Source organism: Zeus faber (genome assembly GCF_960531495.2).
Source record: "Zeus faber genome assembly, chromosome: 3".
In the NCBI taxonomy this organism is placed as follows: Eukaryota; Metazoa; Chordata; class Actinopteri; order Zeiformes; family Zeidae; genus Zeus; species Zeus faber.
The window spans coordinates 23,530,588-23,548,921 of record NC_137190.1 but is presented as its reverse complement, the minus strand read 5'-3'; the positions used below and the strand labels follow the sequence as shown (position 1 = coordinate 23,548,921).

The window sequence follows — 18,334 nt, the reverse complement described above, 5'->3', positions numbered from 1 at the left end:
GTGGTTTGTATGATCTTTGTTTGAAGTTTATTGGATTTCAAAAAACTGTCCTGAAAGGAATGATTCAAAGTAAAGCAAAAATACTTCCTTTCAAAAAAAAAAAAAAAAGGGAAAAAACATCACATTTATTTCATAAGTATAAAATATGACAAAGGCCATCCTTTAGGAGCAGGTGAATAAATCCTAAAAAAAAAAAAACAATATGTACACTAAAATAACCTTCTACATTTCAGCACCAGCTCATAGTGTCTGTTAGTAGGACAAAACATCCGCTGGACGCTGCCGCTCCGGTGTCTTCAGTCCCTGGAAGTTGCTTCATATCAGATTAGAGGCAAAACTAAATAATTTGCAGGCACCAACGCTGTCAGTACTCGGACAATATTTTTTTTGCCCCCACACCCCCCCACACATACACTTTCACAACAAGCGTTCTGACTCTCACCCACGAATGCATTTCGTCGAAGGATAAAACCAAATCGGCAAACTGTAGATGTTCCCATTCGTGTGTGTGATACGGTCAAAACTGCGGCGTGGTATTGGCATGAGGTAGAGGAATCGATGAGCAACCTAAGGAGAAGCAGGTCGACAAAGTAACAGTCAGAAGCATTTGTCCGTTGAAGGCGTCTTTCTAAAGCAAAAAAAAACACGGCTCCTAACATGAACACCCGCTGACACTGCGCTTCCCTTCAAATGAAACTCCCAAAAAAGAGCGAGCTAGACATCCAACCTTTACTTTGTATATGAGAGCAATGAGCACATTATGTCCTCCCCGCCTTTTAATTCAACTTTTTTTTTTTTTTTCCTCTTTTTAATTATTGAGACCCTCTCTATCCCGATGGCCGGAGACGTTTGGCTGAGTGGGCGGATTCAGATGTTTTCTAAACATGCTTTGAAGGGCGCCACGGCCCCGCTGAACCGAGCTCAGCTCTTGCGCCAACCTTTTTAGGGCTCGTGTGGTGAGATTCTGCCTCCACTGACCTGGAGATCAAACCCCGACGCCTCCCACTGCAGCGGTTAAAGCGAAACACCACGTGGGCACATGCTGTTCATGAGTCCGGGCCGCCCGTGCTATGACGACCAGCTCGGCTCCTCCACAGTCCGGGGGGCGATGATGCTGTCCTTGGCCTGCAGGAGGCGCTCCAGGCAGGGGGAGCGGATCTGGAATGGCGGGGGTCCCTGTCTGGAGGTAGGGGGGCCAGTCTGTGTGTCGGTGCTGGAGGAGACGGCGTTGTCCTGCGTGGCCTCCAGGTGGCAGCGTGCCGGAGCGGGGGGCGAGGCGGCGTGCGGCCCCAGCGTGGGCCCCGAGGTTTTGTGGGAGCAGATGGGCGCCACGTGCAGCCATTTCAGCCCTGCGGCCGAGCAGGGGCCGCCGCCGGTCCGGGAGGTGTGGTTCACGTCGCAGGAGCACAGGGAGGAGGGCGGAGCAGGGCTCGGCGAGGTCTGATGCTTCTGGAAAGAGACGAGAGTTAATCCACCAATTTGTAGCAGTAATGAAAGTAGTACTCAGACCTTTCACTTGAGTAAAAGTACTGATATCCTGAAACAAAATGACTTCAGTAAGTCTGAGTACTTGCTGTTAAATGTACTTAAAGAGTATAAGAAGTACTAGAGATTGTAGTCTCTAGTACTACCAGTATTAGAGGCTAGAATACAGCATAAAGTGCTCCTGTATCTTTCTTCTGCAGAAAAGTGCTTATACAGATCCCGATTGCAATAAAAAAATCTATATATATTTTTTAAGTGACTTAAAAATATAGTATTGTACAAGTCTGACGCTGAATATACTTAAGTACAGATACTGAAACCTGTACTTCTACTTTACTACGTTCCGATCTAGATTTTTAAATTTGCATATCTGCAGTGGAGGCACGTCGGCTTTAGAAAGCAACGTGACCTTTAAAGCACCCGGTGTGTTTCCAGGTTTTAATTTCGTACCTTTTGCCTCTTGGCCGGGGTCCTGCCGGGGGTCGGGGCGGCGGGCGCCAGGCTGGCCCTGACGTGGGGGAACCAGCTCTGGAGCATTTGTTCGATCTTCATCAGAGTGCTGAGGAAACGTTCGCTAGAAGGGAGAGGGAAAAAACAGAAAACGGCCGTGAGTGGACGATCCGCCGCTGACGGGACAAGGTGATGTCATGCGCTGCGGGGGAATCGGGGCGCGGGCGCCCGGGAACAGCTCAGCTGCCCGTCGGCTCGGGGGCGGCCGCCTTAACTGGAGCGAGACACTCCGCTCAGACGGCTCAGGAGGTCTGGCCCACGGCCGTTACATAAGCCCCGTAAAGCCCCTGGAGAATGATTTGATTGGAGGACACTAAGTGAAATGATTGAACAAAAATGCAGTTTAAAATAAAATGAATAAAAAAATATATTAAAAAAAGGGGGGGGGGAGATGATGAGGTAAAGAAGAAAGAAAAAAAAGACAAGGGCAGGTCTCTTTCGCGTGCGACCGCATTCCCGGCGTGCGTGCGTGCGTGCGGAACATAATGTTTAGGAGGAAGACAAGCGGAGCATGTTCAGGTCCACATGAGAAATGTGACTCCGGCGCACTACGCTGCTGCAGCCCACACGTGGCAGCGGGGGGGGAGGCCCTCCTTCCATTCAGCGGCTATAAATAGCGCGCTAAGCCCAGAAGCGGTGCGCCGTGGCCTCCGCCCACAGCTCCCAGCTACGAGGAGGATTTCAAACGGTTCCACCGCCGGAGCCGTGGGCCAAGCCCCTCCACCCCGTGTTCCGACCCCATCCCATCCGCGCCCGCCCGCCCTCATTGACGTCGACACACTTCGGAGCGGGGGGGGGCCGTGGTCGTCGCAATTAGCCCGGTGCCCGGCCACCTGCTCGGCCGCCCCGCGCCCCGAAGCGTTCCCGTGCCCCATGCGGGCGCGGGGGAATTGAAAACAAAAAACAACCAACAAAAAACGAAAGAACCCGCGTGGCTAACATTCCTGAAGAGGAATTAGCCGAGGCTTGTTGTTCTGTTCTGCCGTCACGCAGAGCCGGGTCTACGTGATATGCGCTTCACGGAGGATGGTGGTGTGCGACGTGCGACGGGGGGGTGACCTCGGGGAGTTTGCGCCGACGGCCGCCAACCGTCAAACTGCATCTCACTCCAAAAGAAAAAAGCAGGGGCGCACCGATATGCCGTACATCGGCATCCGTCATTATTCGCCTTGTTACTGCCATCGGCGTATGGGCAAACGAGATGACGTTCGCCGTGGACGCGGCCGATGTTTATCCGGTGTTTCCCCCCCCCCCCCACACGTGGGAGCTGACGGTGGTTTCCCACACGACTCCGATGTCCAAAAAAATGACGAAGAAAAGCGTTTATTCCCAGTTCCACAGGCAACAAAACACGCCCACAACGACATCTTCAACAAGAGTAAAAATCCAAAGTGACGTAATAATTCCTTAAAATAATGCGACTACGGTAAAAAAAAAATGACGGTGGCTCCGCCTCCGGAACGAGAACGAGCGGCCAAAGCTGAACCCCGTCAGTGTGTGCGTGGGGAAGTACGGAGCGACAGGAAGGACAAAAAGGGTCAAATCACCGCTTGGACGAGGGGAACTGAACCGGGACAAAAAGGGTAAAAAGGCTTTGTATGTAGAATAACTGAATCAAAGGAAGGATGGAAAGGGGCTTCCCAAGCTCGTCATTACCAGTTTTTAATTTATATATATATATATATATATATATATATATACATACATACATATATATATATATATACACACACACACACACACACACACACACACACACACACACACACACACACACACACACACACACACACACACACACACACACACACACACACACACACACACACACACACACTCATTTCAACATAAAATGTGAATGTAAACAGATCTTGCGATAGTGGCGCCGCCCCTTGCGGTCGCCGGCGCTCCGGTCGATGATATTTAACCGCATGTACGTATGAAAGTATGCACCTGACGAATAAACCCCTCGAATCTTGAACGGATAATCAACATGTCTAAGGTGCCTTGGCGCCGTCCTCGATCGGTTTCAGGAGATGTGGCTCTCTTCAGCGCTCCCGAGCATGAAGTGATTCCGCACCCACTGGGACTCGGAAAACATCAGCCAAACTGTTAATTAAAACATCGGTATCGGCCCACAATTTCACAATCTGTGAATCCCCAGAAAACAAAAGGCGCGATTGACACAAAAGCGTGATGAACGCCTCCTCGATGAGTTATCGCGTCAAAGTGCTGCGGATCACGCGCTGTTTTGGCAACTCGGCCAGGCGGCGTTACCGAGCATCAATAATTCTGTCTCAGGGGCGACAACGCTTTACAGATGTTCTATTGAGCTGGAACATCTTTTTCCGTCCAGAGTTCAAATGAATATTAAAAAGATGAGCACATTTAGCACGTTCATCAATCATTCACAGCCCGAGGTCGAGCGGAAAGGATTGACGTTATTTTTTTCAATATTCATGCTTTATGATTCTATAAGCATTACGTCTTTGCCGTCTGCTTCGGGGGTGACGTGCATTTTAATCCCCCCCCCCCCGCTCACAAAGTTTCTCACTTCTCAGCAACGAGAGCCTCGTGGACACCTTCTGTGCTCCCTATCTGGAGGAAACGTCCTCCGGGGAAGCCGTTTAATGACGGAACTAGGAAAGGTGAAAACCTGGCTGAAAGGACGCCGTACAAAACGACGTCTCTCTCTCTCTCTCTCTCTCTGAAGACGTTCTTGCAGCGTCATACGCCACCCCTCCCCCACTGCAACGTGCATGGGCTCACAGACATCCCCTAACCACACCACCATTAAAATAAATAAATAAACCCCCGCCGCCCCGGCCACCCATCGCTCACGTGAGCGCTATCTAACGGAGCCGCCGTGGAAAAAAGGAAGAGGGGGGGGGGGGAAACAAAAAAACAGCCCAATGTGGCCGGAGAGGGGGGGAGGAGGACACTGGAAAATAATAACGTGGGACCAACGGCTCCAGCAAGTTAAAACAGCAGAAGATTTTAAGGATTTGTTCAGCAGCGTCTCACATTATTGTTATTTTTTTTTTTTTTTATATAAGATTGGAGAGGTATTTGTAAAAGGTATTTACCCCCTGTTGGGATGCTGCAGGACCCCCATTATTCTCTGGATGCGATCCATAGCCACGCTCTCCTGGAAGCTGCTCAGTCCTGAGAAAGAGAAAGAGAGAGAGAGAGAGAGAGAGAGAGAGAGAGAGAGAGAGAGAGAGAGAGACAACTAAGTCAAATTATAATTGTTCTCTTTGTGGTACTGCATCATAATGAAGTTCAAACATCGTCAAATTGCGATTCCCACTGTGTAAATGTCTAATGAATGTCTTGTGGTCTGATCTGCTGAGGTGTAAAATAAAAAAAAAAAAATTTATAAAAAAAGTGTGAAAAATCTGGAGAGGAAAGACAAACATTTGTGAATATCTTTTGCAGTGCGCAGATATTTTCCTTTCTTTCCCACTTTTTTTTTTTTAATGGTTGTTTTTTTTTTTTTTTTTTTAAACCACCCGCCTCTACATCGTCGGGGTGGCGGACTTGATGTTTCCTACGTGACCCTTAACTCCAGCCCAACTTGCAGTTGCGGCAATTCGAGATTATACATGACGTGGCGGCAGGCGCGTGAGGGCGGGCCCCGCCAGGCGCTTATCTCCAACGCCGGGTTTCCAGCCGCGGTGTTGAGCGGCGTGATATCAAAGCTCCATCTCTCAGAGCCTGTGCACAACAGACGCGTCTTTCATCTCGGGACCAGTTGGAGGTTTAAGATGACGCTGAAGCCGACAAACGGAGGCTCCACGGGGATTTGTCATGTCGGAGGCGCACTTTGTGTCGGAGTATTTTAGATGAAATAAACAACGCAATTCTAAATTCAGGGTTCATTCTGGCATTACAACATTTAATTCAGGGACTTTCAAGCACTTTGTTAGGCACTATTTTTTTCCCCATTTTCAAGGACTTCTATAATATGATCTTAATCTCATTGTCTCTTATTTATATCAGTATATATCTATTATGAATCTCATTTTAATCTACTATTGTAAGTGGCTATTTCCAACCATGCTGGATTAAATTGACATCTCCCTGACAAGATCTATGTCATAAAAGTGGTTCTGGAATATTTTATTATGTTACGATTTGCACAACAAAACAAGGGGGAACATCACAGTTTTTTCCACGATTCCAAGTTAGGTTTTTTTCCATGGACTTTTTAAGCACTTCAGCACAAAAAAAACTGGCTATTTTCAAGGTATTCCAGTGGTTACATTTCTGAGGACGAAATTCAAGCATTTCAAGCTCCTCAAGGAGAACCTTGTAAATTGCAAAATGAAAAATAAATTAATAAATAAAAATCGATATTTTCTTTTGCAGCCGTGAAACTCTGCCCACAATTATCATTGCACTCGTGTGACTGATTGATGTCACCATGAGACTCGAGTGTCTGGGGACGTTCCCACTTCCAGTCACGCTCCCCGTTGCACCGCAGATTAACTGCAGACGCCGCCCGTGTTCGGCGTCACGGTCGGTGGCACAACGCGTCCATTCAGAAAGCCGCCCCGTGGACGCCTTGGCCGTACACGAGCTCAGGGCGCACGCGGACCTGAGAGATTGGGATTAGAGGACACACTTACGTTCAGAGTACCTCCCCGCCTGCAGGCCGCGCAGGATGGATGACAGCGGCTGGACGTAGCGCTGCAGCTCGGCGCACTGGAGGGAACAGATAATTGGGTTAGCCGCTCATAGTATCAGTACCACACCAAATTAAGTGCTTTCAAAACAGCCACTTAACCGATCCCGCCCGCGCCTATTCCAGGGGGGCGAGGAACGGCGCGAGCGTCTTACCTGTGTTGCGTAAGGCACGCGGCCACATCGCTTCACTTCACCGAATTACGAGCACTAGAGTGTTTACGGCACAGAGCCGCTAGACGAGCTACAGCCTGTTAAGCACCTGAATCGTTTACAGAGCAAAGTCACTTTATTCTCTCAGTTTAAGAGCCATTGATTTATGTCTCGGTGACTGATGTGCACATTTACTCCCACTCCCTCACTCGGCGATTTGAGCCTAACGTCAACGCTTCAGTGAGCGAATGAGAGTCCAATTAGCCCCTGACACAACGCTAACGGGCAAACGGAAAACAATCAACAGCTTCACACGCGCCACATTGTGCGACTCTGGAAGCCTCGGCAGAGACCTGAGGGCGTCGCCAAACCCCGAGGTTAATACGACTGTCATGACAGTGGGGGCGGTGTACTGAATCGACCGTTTGGTTTCCCCGCACCCATGCATGTCAGAGGCCGCGAGCGTGTGCATGTGACTTCCTACGGGGGAAAATGGAGGAACGGCACTCACCGTCTGTGTAAAGGGAACTTTTTCGGGGTCCTGCGGTAGAGTCTTTTCACAGTATCCTCTGTACTCGGGGCTGCGTGGCCTCTTGTTCGGGCGGTGCCGCTCTTGGGCGGCCGCGCCCCTGGCATCGGTCCAGAGGGCCATAGAGGCCTCGTCGCGAGCCACGCAGGTAAATCCCCGGACCGAGGCGCCGGCGGTCTCAAGACCCGTCGCCACCGCCGCCACGCTCGCCGTTCTTTCCCTCTGTGGCCCATCGCCGTCGGCGCGAGTGGCTCCGGAGCAGCGGCGGATCCGGGGAGAGTCCCTCAGTGGGGAGGACGTGGTGGAGGACGGCGCCGGCTGAGTGTCTCCGCTCAGGGAGTCGTAGTCCTCCTCGTCGCTGGCCAGCCAGTCAATGGAGTAGTCCGAGTCCGAGGTCGACATCGTGATTTGGGTCCTGTTTAGTCCCCTAACCTGCAGCGAGCATCCCGGACCTGGAGACGAAGAGCACCAAGGTCAGAAAAAGGTCTGTGGTAGGTGAGTTGGAGCCAACTGAACACTTCTCACCTCTAATAGTCTGATACTGTGCAATGTGGTCCCACCTATATTTAGCACATATGGAGATCAAATATATTGACTGCGTTTTTTGAAACGTGTGTCAACTGAACAGGCATGACTTCTGCATATTAAAAATAAATGTAACTGCATTTGCAGTTGCATACTTTTAATTTACTATATATATTGAAGCTCTTGCATGTATTACAAAAGTAAAACATATAACATATATATTTTGCAAAACATATGGTCATACATGTTATTTAGAATATATATATATATATATATATATATATATATACACACAAAAAACATGCTATATAGAATATGTTTTTTTTTATTGGATGACAACTGACATTGTCAAGTTATTATATTTTATAATATATCCCCAAAATAAAATTACAATACATTGATATATTGCTAAATATATGTGGAGTACTTTTGCTAAATTGCCTTTTTTTCCCCACATATAATCACATTTGACTTTTCAGTATATAATAACGTGTTAAAAGGCTCTGAAATGTTTTTGAAGACAATGCTTCAATGCTTCATAAATACTTCAACGACAAATACAGATCCGTCGCGGCTCCTTCACTTCTAAGCAGCTGAAAAGCCTGTCAAAACAGATGGAGAGACAGATCCATCCCAGCTATGTGACGAACATGCCGATAAATTTAATAACCTTCCCCAGCATTACGTAACGGTAAAACAGGACCGATCCACCCCGCCTGACCTTTCGGTCTGACGGGGGGGGGGGGGGCAGCCCTACTTCCAGCGGGTCCGTTCCCGCGGCGCACGCCCCGCAACCCCCAAAATAAAGGCGGAGGAGGACGAGTTCCCCGAGACGAGAAACCGTCACAATTACGACATAATCGCCCGATCGGGACGATTCTCGGGGATCGGCACCGCTGAGTGGAAGCAGCACGTGTGCGACGATCCGAGCTCAAGCGACGTTTTAGACCCACGCGAGAAACGTCGCAGCGAACAAAACGTGGGAATCGGCGGAGGTTCCGTCGGGAAAACAAACCCCGATTCCACGTCGATCTCCGGCGCCGACACAACGACACGCGGGACAGGTACAGATGCTGCTTGACCGCTAGCGTAGCGGAATAAACGGAACAACAAAACAAAAAGGCAATTATGGTCAATCGCAAATTGTATTTTTGGAAAAGTAATCGTCAACTGAAATGTCACGATCGCAGGCAAACGACACTAAAAACCGCCGCGTGACGGAGTAAAAAAAAAAAAAAAAAAACCGAAACCGCAACACGGCGCCGCACAAAGCGACTCGGAAGGTTTAATAATCGATCCCAGATCGCCCGTACCTACTTTAACAAGCGACGTATCGATCCCCCGATTCTTAGATGGAAGACACCTTGTTCCGAATCCAAATCCACGCGTCGCTATTTGAAAAAGAAAAAGGGGGAAAAAAAAAACCCAAATCAAACACAACGGGGATGACTCAAAAGGAATTTAAAGTCCGGACCTCCCATCCGCCCCGGTGAGACGCGAGCTCTTACCGGGAGCGAGTGTGTCTGAGCTGGGGACGAGCCGCTCGGCGCTCCGCGTCGGACTGTGGCGTCGGCGGAGACCGCGCAGCCCGTTAGCGATGCGAGACTCCCGGACGATTCGTTTCCAGCGAACGAATCGTCTGAGTGACTCGGGGCGTCGCTCCGACTCGAGAGGGCGAGGCCAAGCCAGCGGGTGAACCTTTCGGACTCACAAACTGAAACTAATCGGCGAGGACGAGGCATGTGGCGTAATTTAGATCCAAGGTGATTGATTTTCAATTTCACAAAATTATTTCCACCAAAATAGATAATTGTGATTATGAGTGATAACGAGTGATTGTCTTTCTTTTTTTTTTGTGTGTGTGTGATTCAAAGTTTGCAATTCTCCGCCGAGATAAATCTTTTTTGATCTTTTTGATTCGGCTACCATATTTCACAACCTCCACTGTTGCAACTAAATAGATCGTTTTGACAGAAATAAATGATTACTGCGACGCCTCTATTTGCAAGTCGACCAAAGCCGGCGACGCTTCCAATTGCGGCTCATCTCGTTCAGCCGTGCTCAGAGGTGCGCAGGTGCGTCACGCCACGTTTTCCAATCCCACGGCGGGGCAACATGGCGGCCTCCGTGGAAGAGACGGCGGCCGGACACTCGCGGAAGAACGCCGAAGTCCCTCTCCGGAGCCAGTGTTTGGTCTGTCCATTCCGGGCTACTGTAGAACAAAAACCATGGCGCTTTCTCAAGCTGCGTTCTTGTCTGTACTTGTGTTCTTGTGGACTTGTGAAGCGTCATCAGTCGCAGCCCGAGTACTGTTCCGGTTCAAAGTACGCATCAAGCCAAGTGCAGTCTAAACGCCCGGACGTGGACTTGCTACGCCCGTTTTATGGAGGACGCATCTGCGGTGACTTGTGTGGACCTGGGACAGCCAAAAATCCCAAGCGGTGGTAATGGTGTCGGTCCCCCGGGAGCCCGCGCTCCCGAGTCGAACTTGCCAAGTCTGAACTACCGAGTCCGCAAGTCCGGACTTCGCGTACTTGGTATTGAGAAACGGCCCATGAAAGAAAACATGGCGGCCTCCGTGACGCGTGCCCGCTCCCTACGGTGGGTGGATAAAAAACGGCCCATTCCAAGGTAACGCCAACACAAGGATTCTTATTTTTCATGGGATCGTACACTAATTGAAACGTTCTTATGAATATTATATTCCATTTCTGTCCCTTCTGTAAATTCTTCCCGCTACACTGCGCCTTAAATCAGCACAGCCCGGCAATGTCGACCTCCATCGTTTTTTTTTTTTTGGTTTTTTTTTTTGGGGGGGGGGGGGGGGGGGGTTGAGCGGAATTTGAGACGTTTCCACGGCACGCCGGGCAATCCCACGCGGCCGCGGGGCTCGCACGACCGGAGGACTCTTTATCGTTGGCCCCCTTCCCCTCCCGCCTCGAGTGACTCGCGAAGGGGCGAGTCTGGAAAAAGGAGCCGAACCTCTCCCCGCTCCGCGCCCCGTGCAGCGTCTCACGGAGCAACGTGTCTGGGAGGGGGCGGGCCTAAAGCGCCGCGGCCGCTCCGATTGGTCGCGCTCGCGGCCGCGTCCGACAAATGGGACATTGCGATAGAGGCGCGCGCGAGGCGATAGGCGAGGGGCGTGGCCTCCGTATTTAGATCCGAGGGAAATTAAAAAAACACGTGGTCACGCGGAGCGGTTGCGTGAAACAATGGCGACCTGACATTTACGTCAGTGCCAGGCAGACGCTTCGGGTCTGTAAATAGTTGGCGCTGTTTGGAGACATACCATTAAAAAAAACAAAAAAACAAACAAAAAAAAAAAAAACACGCGCGGAAAATGAACTTCCAGGACGGATCGATGCGTTTGACTTGACAAGTAGTTGCCAGTCCACAACAAAAACACAAAAAACATAATAAAAAAAAAATAATAATATGCCATAACGACGGTACACATTTTTGAGATAGGATATGGTCATACGAGACACCTCATCTAACAGGTGTTACAGCGGACGAGTTGACGTAATAGTGCAGAATAAGTCAACAAAATAGATCATAAATAAAAAAATATATAAAAACGCCGAGTTATCACCACATACAATACGTTGTGTCATTGGCAGCACCAACGACCACAGAGTTGTTAGTACGTAACAAATCCACTGATGCCTTGTCTTAAGTGTTGTTCCTGGATATGGAATTGACCAGAACATGCTGTATAAAACACACACACACACACACACACACACACACACACACACACACACACAGTACCATCTCATTGTTCACTTTACAACACGCTCCTTTTTGCTCGGGCAGTGACTTGCACTTCCATGAAGTTTAGGACCCATAGAAACCACAGTTTGTTGGAGCGCGTCACATCCTGTTACCTCCAAACAAGACTGGAAAGAGGAGATCTTAATCTTTCTGCACATATTTTCCAACAATGCCCCTTTACATCCAACCAGTTGAGCTGCAGCATCGTCCACAATAGGTTCATTTTAGAAGGTTTTTCTTGGGGGGGGGGGGGGGGGGGGGGCTTACGCTTAAGTTGACAGGTGAGGAAGTTTAAAAGTGAACATGTGGGATTTTACAAATCAATGGGATCTATCAGCGGAGGGTCAGTGCTGCCTGAGTTCTCTGATGACTCACACACAAACACACAAACACACACATAAACACACATACACACACATAAACACAGCACCGACTGGAAGTCACGTGTTGGATTTAAGTCTCTCTCTCTCTCTCTCTCTCTCTCTCTCTCTCTCTCTCCTTCTCTGCCCCCCTCCCGTTCTCTCTTACTGCCAGTCAAAAGCATCTCGATGGTGGAGGTGGCGCTGAGGGTACCGTGTGTCATCCACATTCAGTCCAGATGTGAGTCAGCCTTGAAGTGTGTGTGTGTGTGTGTGTACGTATGCATTGTGGTTGTTTGTCTCCTTTCCTGCAGATGAGTGGGGTTGGGTCGCCATGTGATGCATTTTATCCCATTCTAAAGGACCGCCCCCCAACCACCAGGATCACACCGGCGTGGGGATTTTTACAACCGATGTTCTGTCGCATTAGCATCCGTCCCCTATTTGGTTCAGATGGCTTCACTTGTTTGTGAACAAGTTAGTGATGGGAGTAACATGGGGCGGGCTATTAATAAATCTGAACAGCACATCATTTGTGTCTGACGGCGAGGGACTATTTAACAAACCATATCACAATCACAATCAGTTTATTCTGCCAGGTACATTAACCTACACCAGGAATTTCTTCTGGTGACGTTTGGTGCGTTTAACTACAGACCATTACCATTTAAAAAGAAAAAGGTTAATCGTCAAATTATGGTGAGGGTTAGGGTTTAGGGTTAGGGTTAGTTCAAAAACAAAAAAAAAATAATGAAAATGGTCAAATATACACAAATAGCCCCCAAAAAATACAAAAACAATAGTCATATATATTCAAATAGTCAAAATTATAGAAAAAGCGACACTATGCAGGGGATGAATTATTATTATTGTGAGTAGTATTTAGGGTATAATGTTCAGTCTGAATAGTGTTTTTCGGGGGGGAAAGTCTGCAGACACTAACGACCTTTCTCACGCTCAAGCAGTTTTCTTATATAAGAGGAGATATCTTGAAATCGTACTGAAGCAATTTGGATAGATAAACAAGACCACATTCGGGATGCACACACACACACACACACACACACACACACAAACACACGTACACACACATCCTTCCTCGGTGCTGCTGCCGCTGACTATTTCTTCAACTGTTGCCTAATCGGAGGCATAAACTCGGTGCCATTCCACCGAGCCTACGGCAGGCCTCTCTCTCTCTCTCTCTCTCTCTCTCTCGCCCTCTCTCTCTCTCTCTCTCTCCTCTCTCCTCCCTCCTCCCTCCTCCTCCCCCTCCTCCTCCTCTCCTCCCTTGTCATGGAGTCACGTGTTCCATCAGCCAGCTCCCTGCCCTTTTGTCCACAGACATTTCACATGGGCGGGCAGAGTGCTGCATGTCTGCGTTGGCTAGCGAATCACACTTGAATCTTTAATGAGTGTGTGTGTGCGTGTGTGTGTGCGTGTTTGTCTGTTTTACTGCAGGCCTTTACTATAAACATGTGACTCCAGACCTGGTTACATAACCCAAATTCACTCTCCCTCCCTCCCTCCCGCCGTCTCACTCTCCATTCCTATATTGATGACCTAGGTGGCTCATGATGCCAAAAACAGTAAACGTCCACACAGCACACCATCTTTACAGCATCGAGCGAGTTGCCTAATTGTCAGTGCCGGGCTGGAAACTTTCTGTCCGTGGATGACACGGTTTGACTTCAACCCAATGAAGATTTATTTATTTATTTATTTATCTATTTATTACGAGTGCTGAGAGAAGTATTCTAAGCATGGGGCGTGCCGTGTGCTTCAAATAATTTGGATGGTGCATCGGTATTTCAATGTTCCTAATCTGTAGCCTTTGTTGAAGTCGTCACCCCCACCCCGGAAGTCCTTGGAGAGTGGGCGGGGGGGGAAGGAACAGCCATTCAAGATCCAGTCCACATTAATGTTTTATGACAATTTTTTTTGCTTTATAGTAACCATGTGTACCCGGGTATGTGCGATTCAATATTATAAGCCACACAAGCCGTACAGCGTTCATCAAACGTCATTGCAAGGGACGATACAAGTGGTCTGTCTAACACTTTTAGGCAAAAATTCATTCTAGATTCATTGACATGGGCTTCATTCCCCTCTATGGTCCACTAATGTGTTTGTACTTAAAGGAAATAAAAAAACGGATTGCTGACCAATAGACGCCCAAATCAATGTTTTTACTTGTGATATTTGTGTTAGCATAAACCATTGTGTGAGTGATAAATTCAACTCTAGATATTATCAAATCTATGTGTTTATTCAGCAGTGATCAACCATTACTGGGGTTTTCCTGTCAACTGATCCCTCTTCCGGCCATGTGAGCAAAAGAATATGGAAAAAAAAACAACACGTCCACCGAACAAATACTGTACATGTCAAAGTAATAACCAGTTTGGTGCAGAGGCGCTGTCAGGCTCGGTCTCATTGTCACAGATGTCAGCGTGAATGGTGGTGTTGTTTCTCTTTACCCCCCGAATTGAACTAAATCCACTCTAAAGGCAGAAGCCTGAGCGGAGTGTTTGTAGTCCTCAGCTGCAGAATACGAGTTCTAACATATGACCGAACAGAGCTTTTAGATCTTAAAGCACGTGCGTCAATACGGCCGACGCAGGCCTCCCTAAAAAAAACCACATCAGTCGAGTCCCAACTCTCTGCGCTTTGCTGCAATAAATCAGAACTTTTTACGACAATTCCAGGCAAGCGGCTCTGAAGTCACGGCGTCATTAACGTTCGCTCGGTTTGTATGTATCCCCTCCTCTCCTGCTCTTTGTTATGAGACGGAGGAAGACGGCGGTTTTCACCCCGAAACTACCCAACGGAACGGCTGTTATCGCGCACTTCTGTATCTACTGTTGTTCCCACTAGAATATCTTCTTTGAGAACGTGGGTTGATGACCGAGCTCTGACCTCATACCCACCAAAGCGAAAATGTGGCAAAAGGCACAACGTGTTAAATGAGATAAGAAGAGATGATTCACCAGATATGAATTTGTACCCGCGGTCTGATAACTAGCTCTTTACGGAACTGCGGCTGAACAAAAATGTGATCATTTCAGTTCTTAGCGGCGGATTACATCAACGTGATACCGCTAGATGGACGCTGCAGATGGGTCATAATAACCCTGGCCCACATTGTCACAGCACAAACGTGAACCCTTTCTACTGATAACCACAGACAAATACACATGTTCTGTGACGCTCCCCGAGGCCACTACCTGTCGATCCCAGAGGCGTTTCAAAACAAACTAAAATGTGACGCAGACGGTTGAGAGGGGTTAAAAGACAGAGCAGCTTGGGTCAACATGGTTAAAATAGGATGGAATTATAGCAATCTATCCACCATTAGGGGGCTGAAACTTGTTTGGAACACAGAATCTCCCGATTTCTTTCGCCCTCAAGGCTTTTATGGTAAGGCGCATCGAAAATCCTTTTTCTCTATATGGCATTTCACTTTAGAACAGATATTGTCATGCATTACGATGAGGGCTGTTTGAGCTTTGTCGTACAGGGGCGTAAAAATGTAACGCAAAAAACAAATGGCAGTGCGTAAACTCAGTAAAGTCGGTAGAGGTGGAAAATTCCAGGTCCAGAAAGTTAAAGTCCTGCCGTGTTGCTCTGATCCAGCCCATTGGAGCTCTGGCTTGATGCTAATCAGCGAGTCGACATGGTTGGCTTGAATCCCGGAATGGAATAACTACTTTCTGAACCCGGATTCTCCCACCGTTGAGTAGTGTCCTTCACTTTCAAACTGTGATGAATTGATATAACTACAAACAGGGAGAACTATACACCGTTCAACCACAATATTAAGAGTACCTGCCTAATATTGTGTCGATCCCTCTCGTGCCGTCAAAACAACTCTGACCCGCCTAAACCCTATGTTTAGGTAGGTGGTACGTGCAGATGGTGTTGCCGTTGGTGTTGAAAAGTACCAGTTTATTGAAAAGAGTGGGCAAAATGGAACAAGCCTGGAGCAGATGGAAACATGTCAATGTTTTTACTTATGATATTAGTGTTTTTGAACATAAACCATTACAAAAGTGGGTTATAGCTGTGGAGGAAGTGAGTGATAAATTCAACTTTAGAGCTTATCAAATATATGTGTATATTCGGCAGTGATCAACCATTTTTGGGGTTTTCCTCTGTCAATTGATTCCTTTTCCGGCTTTGTGAGCAAAAAAAATTGAAAAAAAAAAAAGACGTCCACTGGACAAATACATGTCAAAGTAATAACCAGTTTGGTGCAGAGGCGTCGTCAGGCTCGGTCACATTGTCACAGATGTCAGCGTGAATGGTGGAGTTGTTTCTCTTTACCCCCTGAATTAAACCAAATCCACTCTAAAGGCAGAAGCCTGAGTGGAGTGTTTGTAATCCTCAGCTGCAGAATACGAGTTCTAACATAGGACCGAACAGAGCTTTTAGATCTTAAAGCATGTGCATCAATACGGCCAATGCAGGCCTCCCTAAAACCGTCTCAACAATGTTTAAGCCCATGACAAGTGCTCCTCCATGTGTGTGGGGATGGGTGATTTAACCCGTGCTCGTTGATTCCTCTGACGAGCAACAGGAGCACAGTCACCCCTGACCCGATTAACTAGACTCAAGGCGCAGGTGTGGCCGCTTAAACCACACCACACCATAATATTTGTTTGTGTTGACACTTTTAAATAGTCCTTTCTTAAAAACAAAAACAAGCCAGTTTGACTGGTACATGGTGCATGAATACACAAGTTAACAAGGTAATCAAACACAACTCCTCCACTTCTAACCCTCCCTCTCCTCCCCATACTGAAACCTACCTCAACATTAGTTATTACTCCATGTGATTATTTCTCTGGCACTTACAGTATCAGTTTGAATGTTTTCTGCCGCTATTCTAGACTAAATATGCGCCGCCCTTGACAACCCTCCCATCCCTCCTTGTTGGTCTCGCTGTCTTGGATCACCACGGCAACACACACAAAGCGCGGAGTTAAAGGCGCCAAACAGAAGCCGTTACTGTGTCGAGTGGAGTCGTCAACGCACGCCAACATCGAGCCACACACGTCTGCAACGTGCATGGGGATGGGAAAAAAAACAAACCTTGAGTTCTAGAGTTTTCTCTCACCTGGTGCCCTGCTCTCCACACTCAGTGGGACCTCAGCCTACCCCCCCCCCCCCCCCCCCCACCGCCTCCGTTGTCAAGATGAGCCATCAATCTTCACACAGCCTCCAAAGTTGTTTGGTTTCCATGTCTCGCACTAGCACATGTCCCCCTTGAGTCAAAACGCTCAAAATAACACTATCACCACGGTGTTGATGATCCGCTGTGTCAAGTAATCTAATAGGTGCTGTAGTCAAGCTGCGTCAGGAGAGTTATATTCAGTCGCTAACTCAGAGAATTGTAATGACGAGTGTTCAAAACAATTAAAATCATTCGACACTTACACTCGTGTCAACGATTACTTCAGCAACCAATAGTATTTACAAAATCACGCTGAAAATATTTCAATATGGCCTATTTTTAATAGCTTATCTTGACACTTTGTTAAAATACCGGTCTGTATAAACAGGTTAGTGGATGGCAATGTTTTACATTCACAGTATGTACCATGGCATTGAATTATTTTTCTGTTGATGGATGTAAGATAAGTTAGAACAGATTTATGGAAGGTGAATTTTGGAAGCTGTATGTTTAGGTGGGTAGGTGGGGGGGGTAGGCAGGCCCTGAAAAAAGGTGTAATTCCAAGGGCACATAAATGTCATGCTATCCATCAAACATATGCTTAGGCATCATTTACAATATGTTACTGACATGTGGAGGTCACCGAACAGCTCATCTGGGAACAAGGAGCATGGAGGGGCTACACTTTCAGTTCCTGTCTGTTAAAATAAAGTTATTCTATAATATTCTATTTTATTCTAATTCTTATTCTTATTCTTATTATTAATACTAATACCACTACTATTACTTATAATAATAATAATAATAATAATAACAATTAATATAGCTGCAGGCAGCAATTCACAGGGTCCAAGTCAGTCGTGTTAGATAAGAATTAGTTTTCAAGTTCCCGTAAAAAACACTTTGTATCAGAATCAGAATCAGAATCAGAAATACTGATTTTGATACTATCAACTTCAGTTACAAATTTTCAAGTTCCCATGGAACGTAGCGTCAGTTTGTGGTGTCGCTTGTCTTTACATCAGCATTACCACTAAAACGAGTTACAATTTTCCGGGTTTCCATTGAACGCAGCATCGGCTCCGGCTGTCTGTCGTCTCGGACCAGCGCGGATCCTGCGCGAATCAACCGCTACACACC

At 47.5% G+C, this 18,334-nt stretch overlaps 1 protein-coding gene across 5 annotated transcripts; it reads right to left on the bottom strand.

The window, feature by feature from the left end:
• Position 1: 1 nt before the first annotated feature.
• On the bottom strand, positions 2–9,444 carry LOC307228172 (uncharacterized protein). Of its 5 annotated transcripts, XM_079997732.1 has the most exons (7): positions 9,397–9,444; positions 9,206–9,279; positions 7,346–7,815; positions 6,627–6,702; positions 5,082–5,160; positions 1,936–2,059; positions 2–1,449 (listed from the first exon to the last, which is right to left on the bottom strand). In XM_079997732.1, the coding sequence occupies exons 3-7, from the start codon at positions 7,763–7,765 to the stop codon at positions 1,069–1,071; spliced, it is 1,080 nt and encodes a 359-aa protein (XP_079853858.1). In that variant the 5' UTR covers positions 7,766–7,815; positions 9,206–9,279; positions 9,397–9,444; the 3' UTR covers positions 2–1,068. The 5 variants fall into 5 exon arrangements, with proteins under 5 accessions (XP_079853858.1, XP_079853860.1, XP_079853859.1 ...); XM_079997734.1 differs by lacking the exon at positions 9,206–9,279 and having other exon boundaries at positions 9,397–9,439; XM_079997733.1 differs by lacking the exon at positions 9,397–9,444 and having other exon boundaries at positions 9,206–9,314.
• Positions 9,445–18,334: the final 8,890 nt, after the last annotated feature.